This window comes from Triticum aestivum, chromosome 7A (genome assembly GCF_018294505.1).
Source record: "Triticum aestivum cultivar Chinese Spring chromosome 7A, IWGSC CS RefSeq v2.1, whole genome shotgun sequence".
NCBI lineage: Eukaryota > Viridiplantae > Streptophyta > Magnoliopsida > Poales > Poaceae > Triticum > Triticum aestivum.
Genome location: NC_057812.1, coordinates 706,584,987 through 706,593,992, shown reverse-complemented (window position 1 = coordinate 706,593,992; position 9,006 = coordinate 706,584,987). Strand labels below are relative to the sequence as shown.

Genomic DNA, 9,006 nt, shown 5'->3' with positions numbered 1-9,006 from the left:
AAGCTCTCGGACCGTTGGTCCAATCAGCGGTGGACATTGTCTCACATCAACAAGATCTCCGACTACAACAACGTGGAGGTATAGGTCGAGACTCTGCGCCTCATACGCTGCAAGGATCTCACAGGAGGCTGATGAGGAATGTACGACCCATTCATTTTCCTTTAGCAGATAGACACGGCGGCGGCTCCGTTCCCTGCTCGACACCTCGCTGGTGCTGACAGACGCACTCTGTGTCGCTGCAGCAGAGCGGCGCCAGACACAATTCCCCACCTTGGCCGCCCTCACTCTGCTTAACACAATTCGAAACGGTTTTTTGACTTACTAAAACCGGTAGTGCGGGTTGATTTCACGGAACTATATGGGGTTTTCTGTAAATATGCACGACGGACCACCAGAAGCATTAGGTGCTTTATTATTATAAAAAAAAAAATTAAATTAAAAAAAGGGAAGAAGGGGAAGATAAAACTGTGGCTAATCCCAGCCTCTCACGTCCTTATCATTTATAGCCGTTCGTTTTTGTGATCAATTAGTTTCTAGCCGTCTGATCTCCATCAGCGAGAGAGAAATTTGCTCTTTTGGCGCTCGTACAGAGGATTCAAATGAAAAATGAGAAGACCCACCGAACCACCCAAGCCCAGCCCAGCCCAGCCCGCTGTCTTTCTTCCTCTACCCCCGATTCCCTCGTCTCCCGCCGCCGCCGCCGCCCCCGCACACCGGCGACCTCGCTCCCGGGCTCGGCCCTCTCCCCACTGCAGCCGCCCTCCACCCCCACTCCCTCCTCCTCCCCTCGCCTTCTCCCCCAGATCGAGCAGCAGGTTAGGCGGCGGCCAGATCCGCCACGGTGCTTCAGGATCCGCGCCGTCATCACGCGAGGGAGGTCGGCTGCTTCTCCCCAGTCGCTCGCGCGCCAGGAGGGAGCTCGCTGCGGCTCGGCCGCTCCGACCCTAGCGTCAACGCCATGGAGCTCGTCAACAAGGTCCTCTCTCTCTCTCTCTCTCTCTCTCTCTCTCTCTCTCTCTCTCTCTCTCTCTCTCTCTCTCTCTCGATTCGGTTCGATTTGGAGTTCGTGCTGCTCCTGTTGCCCTGTTCGTGAAGCTCTTGCTGCCCCTCTCTGCCGCAGGAGAACTTACCCCTGGAGGAGGGATTCGGGAGCCTGAGATAAATCTTCGGGCCCAACAAGCAGGCTCCAGGAGGAGGAGGTTTGGTTTTGCTCCTGCTCTACACTGTTGTTACCTGCACTTTGCGTTCCTGCCACTCATGGACGCTTAACTGAGCCTGGAGGAATTTGACTCTGTTATTAGTTCGTTGGAGTTTTATTAGTTTGCTTTTTCTTGACAAAACATTTACCAGGGACTAGATTATGAGAGATGATTAGTGCTAGGGAAAAAGAAGAAGATGCCCACATACACACGGATCACACACAATAATTATTCAAACACATGATGAACATCTCAAAATGACAAAATTGCAGTTTAAAGTGTCATCCGAAGTGTTGCCTTGAGAAAAAGACATAATGAGTAGTTTATGCCTGACCATCTACTTGTTGAGGTGAGTTCACATCTCACAAAATTATTGGAAAAATAACTTCAAACGTCGCAAACTTGATAGAAAAGAAGTTCCAATGACAGCATCACAAAATAACTCTCTCTAACGACTGAAACAAATATCACAGATTGAGTTTCTTCCTCTCAGGCGTGAGCTTTTTTGAGAGGTTTTGTCGTTGTTCCAAATGAAGTGATTGTATCTCTTCTTCGCCCCATTGTAAGGACATCCAGCTTCCCTATGCCCAAGTTCATGGCATTTTTTGCATATGTTCTTTCAACCTACCTTAGGTTTATTACCTAAACCCCCTCAAGAGCAGCCTTTATCCTTAGTTTCCTATGCCTTCTTGCACCTGCTTTGGTAGTGTTGCTTGCAGAACAAAACCTGGATCCACCGCAGGACACTGAACCTTGTCTGCGAGTGGTTCTATCTCCCCTTGATATGCAGCCTGAATTTTTACACGTAGTAGTAATTGTGCACAAAGTCCTCCAGCTTGACATTAGACTGCAGTTAGAACAACTAATGCATGTGTACATGGCTTGTTTGTATGTTGCCACTCCATGCAAGTACATTCATGTGCAAGTGCCTTGTTTACATGCCTTTTAGTGTGATCTTTCTCTATATCAGTGACCTTGACACTACAATCCCTTTAGAGATGGCCTAATCCTCTAGTCCTATCGTTTAATTGTTTAATGACGCCTGGCAGAATTTTTTACCTTGCAAACACTCTCCAATCCTTCTCCTCTTCCTAATTCCTAAAGAGCTCCATAACCATCTCTCTCAACTTGTCACAAAACTGGACGATAGGCAAATCCTTTATCTCCCTGATCCAACTATTAAAACATTCTGCAAGATTATTGTGTATGTAGTCCACCTTGATATCCTTGTTGAACGTGCACCTAAGTTATATAAGAGAGTGGACAATGAGACCAAATGGCAAGAAAAATAGCTTGTGATGAAAAATAAATAAACAGTTGACAACAGTAAGAAATGTACCTCATCCATAACAAATTGTAGTATTGTTGTAGGTAGTCTTGCACCTTAGGCTTTTCTGTTATTAAAGATTCATATGATAATCATATGTCGATTGCTCATGTGCCTTAGCAGCAGGCCCACATGCGGGAAAAGTTTTCACCATCAAATTTCTTAACTGCATTTCCCATAAGGTGCCTAAAACATTCTCTTTGCTTGGCATCAGGAAAAACATTCTTCACTGCATTTTTTCCAACCCCTTGCAAACATCTGTGCATAGAGTCAACACAGGAAGATCACCTATTGCCTTCTTTAGTTGTCTCATGAACCAAGTCCAGTTTCTTCCTTTTCAACATTGAAAAAACAAAAGGCTACAAGAAACATCCAATTATGTCCATCTAAAGTTGTAACCACAATGAGGTGCCTATTGCACTTGCCATTCAAATGAGCTGAGTCTATACTTATGTATGATGTACACCCATTCCAAAATCCATCTATGCAAGGCTTAAATGCAATGAACAACTTGTCAAAAAGCATATTGCTGTCTATAATTGGCTTTTCAGATGAGTCAGTTTTATTTCTTAGTGGCGCTCTCTACAACACTTCCTGGTAAACTCAACTCAATTTCAGCTTTGAAGTTATGAAGCAATCAAAAGCTCTCTTCCCAGCTCCATATAGATCAAATAAGTGCTATCTCCCTACAAAAAAAGCTTCAGAGCGACTATAATGCCACGGTTCCATATCACACTATGTTTAAAGTCGACAACGAGCTATTGCCTACAAAAGAAGCTTCAGAGCGACTATAATGCACGGTTCCATATCACACTATGTTTAAAGGTCGACAACGAGCTATTGTTGATCTATATGGGAGCTGGGAAGAGAGCTTTCGATTGCTTCATAACTTCAAAGCTGAAATTGAGTTGAGATCACTAAGAAGTGTTGTAGAGATCGCTACTACGTATAAAATCGACTAATCTAAAAAGCCAATTATAGACGGTAATATGGTTTTTGACAAGTTGTTCATTGCATTTAAGCCTTGCATAAATGGATTTTTGAATGGGTGTAGACCATATAGACTCGGCTCATTTGAATCGCAAGTGGAATGGGCACCTCGCTGCGGTTACAACTTTGGATGGACATAATTCGATGTTTCTTGTAGCTTTTAGTTTTTTCAATGCAAAAACAGAAGGAAACTGGACTTGGTTCATGAGACAACCAAAGAAGGCAATAGGTGATCTTCGTGTTGGCTGTATGCACAGATGCTTGCAAGGGGTTAGAAAGATGTAGTGAACAATGTTTTTCCCAATGCCAAGCAAACAGAATGTTTTAGGCACCTTATGGTAAATGTAGTTAAGGAATTTCATGGTGAAAACTTTTCCCGCATGTGGTCTGCTGCTAAGGCAGATAAGAAGCGTCATATGATTATCATATGAACCTTGTAATAACCGAAGAGCCTAAGGTGCAGGAGTACCTACCAACAGTACCACAATTTGTTATGGATGAGCTACATTTCTTACTGTTGGCAATTGTTATTTTTTATCACAATCTATTCTTCTTGCCATTTGTTCTTATTGTCCACTCTCTTATTTTAGGGTTGAGGCGTGGATCGATGTAGGTAGCTATGCTGATCGCCAGGCCTGCACATGTATACGGCCAGTGTATATGGGAATCTTCTTTTTCCCTAGCACTAATCATCTCTCACAATCTAGTCCCTTGTCATGTTTTATCAAGAAAAAATCAACTTTGTAGTTATAATCAAACTCCAACGAACTTAATAACAATTAGTGAGTTCCTCCTAAACTTGGGGTTTACCTTTGTTTCTTGATTCATGTGTGGGTGGCAGGAGGTATGGAAGGGGACGACGAGACCTCGGCGGTGGAGGCAGTGCTGGGGCTGAGCCCTCAGATCTTCATCAACGAGGTCCTCAACATGGTTGACGACATCCGCTTCCAGGCCTTCGAGTACTGCCTCCAGTTACGCCTCGGATCCCTCTCTGTAACAGCAGCTCACTTTCCCCCCTTTGCCGCCTATTGGTTTTGTTAACTTTGCCCTTTCGCTGTCATTCTACAGGGAAGGTGCCCCTGCGGCCGTCAGCACCGCCACGGCGACCAATCAGGCTGAGGAGCTAAAACGGGTAGGTTTTTTCCAACCTCAGGATCCAATATAACTGAACCCTCCTTTGGAATTTTGGAGAATTCAGGGCACTACCAGATTCTAAATGGTCTCCTGGCCAGAGTAGTTACTTTTTACATGCTAATAATGCTACTAAATCTAATTCAGTGATTACACGGGGAAATTGTTAGGTTTGAATCTGAACTAAACACCCTCAGTGGTTTGCTCAGTACTGTGTTAGAATACTGACCGTAGTATACGGCTAGTGTACGTGTGTGTAGTTTTCCTAGTCAACACACATGTTCCTCCTCTCCTGATCAAGTGTGTTCAAGTGGCCAAGTGCCTCTCTGTAACCTGTATAAATATGCCCAAGTACTAATAGATCAAGTGTGTTCGATCTGAACTTGCTATCACTCAGGTCAAGATGAGTTTGCTTTCCTTGTAGTTCCACAGTGGAGAAAACTAAACTGTATCAGCCATGTATAGATAGTTTTATTATGTTGGAGTATACCATTCCAAAGGAAATTGATGCAGCGATGTTGCCTTAACTGCCTAAGTAGATGCGTCTTTCATGTGTATGGGATATAGCTCTTATGTTTGCATGTTTGGTGATCCCTTTCTGTAGCAAATGAATATTAATTTCTTCCGCTGCAAACTGTGTCTTGGTACTTCAATGTGCCAGGAATGAGATATTCTTTATAACACATTTGATATAAGGCATTATATGCAAATTTTGAATGTAAAATGATTACCGAATGGAAGCTTGAAACAGTCAGAACAATCATCATAATAACTTTTGGTTCGGCCTATAAGGCTATAATTCATCTGGTTTTACATATTCATGCTTTAAGATATTTAAATACTGATTTTTTTTCTTATGTAATATTTATGCCATTGAGTTCCCTCTTCCTAGAGGCATTTTGTAACACATATGATTAATGCTGTATTTTTTTGTCAAAACTTCTGCTGGAAATTTCTGAAATGTGGACTTTGTGATGATTTTTGTCTTAGGGAGTAAATGCAATTTGCAACTTGGTAACGGATGTATTGAACAAAAGAATGAGCAATTGGGAGATGTATTGCCTTCGGAAATGTTTAACTGTACCTGAAGGATTTGTGGCACCTGAAGATGTATGTCTCTTATCTCAAAGTAATTGTTTTTTTTTTCAATCCAGAATTGCCAATTTGACCCACACAACACTTTGATCCACACAATTCACATCCCTGTTTCACATGATTCACTATAGATTATTGCTTCAGATACTTTTTGTCCTGGGGGTTCATAATGTGGAAACTGACGCCCTATCTTCACCCTTTTGTGAAAAGTATTTAATTCAGTTGACTCGGCAATTGACAAGGAAACCTTTCAAGATAAAAGTTATGCACAGTCAATACCAGTCAAGCTTGAACTAGTTTGTAAGCTAATTGGAGAATTTGAGTTCTGTTCTCTACTCTATATTGATTAACATTCCATCATTTCTGACTTTCAGACTTTCTCTCAACTATGAAAGCTTGAGCTTTAATTTATCTATGTTTTAGCTGCTTACATTATTCAATTGCAGTTTTTCTAAGTGGCCATGGTGTATGCTATGCTCAACTAGGAAGTAATATAATAAATAGTAATATCAGCAAGACCTTCTGATTCTCAGGGCAAAATATATCTGGGCATTTCTTATTGATATCTTATTTTAAATTACCCGACTAATGCACATCATTAATTTGTCGGTCGTTGTATTGAAATAGGATACCTTTTTCTGTTATATGTTTAGCATATATTAATGTAATTCTGTTTTCTATCCATCTCTGTCAAAAATATTCCACTTAGATTTCAATGCCAGATGTCCTAACAAGCAAATATAGATTTACTAAACATCAATTAGAACATTTTACTAAACTGTTTCTAGGGAAACAGAAGTTTAATATTACCTCCGTCCCAAATAACTTGTCTTAGATTTATCTAGATATGGATGTATCGAACACTAAAACGTGTCTAGATACATCTGTATCTAGACAAATCTAAGACAAGCTTTTTGGGACAGAGGGAGTATTAACTAAGTGACTTAAGTCATAAACATCTGTGGTTCAGTTCTTATGTCTAGTAAACGGAATCAGTGTGAAACATTTAATTAAGCTTAAGGTTGAGGGCCAGTTCTTTTGGGGCTTATGGCTGGCTGTGGAAATAAGCTGCCCCTTCCCCAGTTTATTCTAGAAGCCCAACCTAAAATTTTATTTTAGAAGCCTAGTATTGGTTAACCCCAAAGCTTGTTTGCAATAAGGTACTCAATAAATCATACGTTTACGGCTTTATGCACCATTTTGGTTCACTGAAGCCATGCATTATTTATATTTACTTTACAACCTGCATTTTCAAAAAGCAAGAGGCATGTAAATGAGTATAATTATATTATGTTTTTTCATCAGGATAATTCTTCTGCAACGGTGTTGCATAAAGATGGGAATTCTGATTCGGAACTGGATGCAGAACTTAATTTTTTGAGAAAAAAACTGGCAGACGTAAGTACCATACTCACAAAGAATTAGATTGATAATAATATCTACACTTAATCTAACAAACTCTGGTGTTGTTTAATTAGGCTAACACGGAATCTGAAGAACTTAGAAGAGAAAGTACTTCCTTGGAAAGGCAAGCTACATACAAAAGTAACCTTAATTCCTCTATAACTGAAGTACTGAAGTTGTATGAAGACAAATCTGTTAAGGAGAATATTCAAGGTATGCCACTAGATTCAGTAATGAATACCTCAAGTAAAGGGAAAAGAGCAAAGAAAATTATACACAATTAGCTGTAAACTTCCAAGGCTCATCAGCTTTGTTCTGCCTGTCCGAATTACACTTTTGCTGCTCACCAATGTTGTATTAGTACACTCAGGTTTTAGTTCTGACTTCAATGTGATGGCATGCCAAAGCTTTGGTTTATTCTGCTTTCTGAACATCACAAGCTTTTATCCATTAAATAAGATGATTTGATAATTAAAATTTTCTCAAAATAATCAGAATTTTCACTTCGTTGAACTATTTATTTGAACACTCACCAGTTCAGATGATTAGTGAAGGGCTATTGTGTGAAACGACACCAGATATGGTTTGTTACCACCTTAAGCCCTGAAGTCGATGTTCTTCCCTATCTCCTTGTGTGAAACGACATCCAGCTACTAACTATTATTTTGGTAGTAAGTGCTGCACCTATTAGTATTAGCCATGAGTCATTGATTTTTGAACAAAAGTTGAATAGACCATCAAGCTTTGGTCATCTGTTGATCTTTTTGGTCTGATGTGTTAGCTTTAGCAATCAGAAGGTTTTCTCACACTTAATTATGACTTTCAGTTTTTGTCTGGCAATCCTCTATCCTTTTTGCTTCTTGTATAAATACAACTGGACTCGGTTAACAGTATGCTTGACAGAAATCACAAAGATCATATCCCTACATTTAAATTTGGTGTAGATAGTGCTGTTATCTACTATACGAGAAGTAGCACTTTTGCTCAGTTATCTATGGTTCAGAATGTATGCCTACTCATCAACTGTCGTGAACCTGCAGGTATTGTGAAGGCAATACCGAAGTTGCACCAGAAAATGAAGGTTATGAGAAGGAAAAAGGTTGAGGTTGAGGCCATGGTGGGTCAAAATGTTTGGAACGTCGATTGTCTTAGAGACCAGAAGCGTTTAGCACTGGGTAGGTAAGGGTGGGTTCCACCGAGGACATTCAAGAGGTGAACACGGCCGTGAAAGGCTTGCGGAAGGAGTAACTTGTGTTGTGGGTGTTTGCAATATGAGGATGTCGACCACTCCTTGCACTGCCAGGTCCGCTGTAATCTTTGTCAAGCTACCCTCTCGCTAGCTACCTGAACTGCAGTTTTATCAGAAGACCTGCATGTACATGTATGCATACATGATCAGCAGAGTCATAAATATAGGCAATACTTGTTTGATAGCAAGACTGTCTTGTTATAGGTGCATCAATGAAAAATAGAGCATATACTAAGGGAGGGGCCCCGGCGTATTCTAACTTGTATAATCAGCAGAAGCTACAACTGCAACCAATTGACCCAGCAGGAGTTGAGCACACGAAGGCCAAGCTTGCGTCCAGCTCTTTCTTCAGCAACAGACCGCTTGTTCCTCTATAACTTCAACTGGGTAATACCATGGTGCTTGCGCTTACCATCGACAATACCCTTGGGGACTGGCTTCTTCCTGCCACAGATACGGCAGGCCTCCAGAATTCTGCAAGACCACTATAGGGTTACTAACACTGTTGAACACAGACCTTTTGTTGTAAAAAACAATAATTCCAATGCTCATTTGAGCTGGGCTTTCTTCGTGGTTCAACCATTGTGGCGTTTTGCGCTGCTGCAGATTCA

General features: G+C 41.1%; 1 protein-coding gene across 6 annotated transcripts; it reads left to right on the top strand.

The window, feature by feature from the left end:
- Window positions 1-426: 426 nt before the first annotated feature.
- LOC123149531 (protein MIS12 homolog) lies at window positions 427-9,006 on the top strand. 6 transcript variants are annotated; one of them, XM_044569209.1, is made up of 9 exons: window positions 427-976; window positions 1,121-1,199; window positions 4,107-4,125; window positions 4,358-4,487; window positions 4,585-4,648; window positions 5,638-5,757; window positions 7,048-7,140; window positions 7,221-7,359; window positions 8,187-9,006. In XM_044569209.1, the coding sequence occupies exons 4-9, from the start codon at window positions 4,363-4,365 to the stop codon at window positions 8,327-8,329; spliced, it is 684 nt and encodes a 227-aa protein (XP_044425144.1). In that variant the 5' UTR covers window positions 427-976; window positions 1,121-1,199; window positions 4,107-4,125; window positions 4,358-4,362; the 3' UTR covers window positions 8,330-9,006. The 6 variants fall into 6 exon arrangements, 5 of the variants coding, with proteins under 5 accessions (XP_044425144.1, XP_044425142.1, XP_044425141.1 ...); XM_044569207.1 differs by having other exon boundaries at window positions 4,107-4,172; XM_044569206.1 differs by having other exon boundaries at window positions 428-976; window positions 4,107-4,129.

Excerpts from the sequence above, each read along its gene's own strand:
- LOC123149531 (XM_044569209.1), top strand. The coding sequence starts at position 4,363 with ATGGAAGGGGACGACGAGACCTCGGCGGTGGAGGCAGTGCTGGGGCTG. Across the intron at positions 4,649-5,637 it reads AGGCTGAGGAGCTAAAACGG|GGAGTAAATGCAATTTGCAA; the intron begins GTAGGTTTTTTC and ends TTTTTGTCTTAG. Across the intron at positions 7,360-8,186 it reads TGTTAAGGAGAATATTCAAG|GTATTGTGAAGGCAATACCG; the intron begins GTATGCCACTAG and ends GTGAACCTGCAG.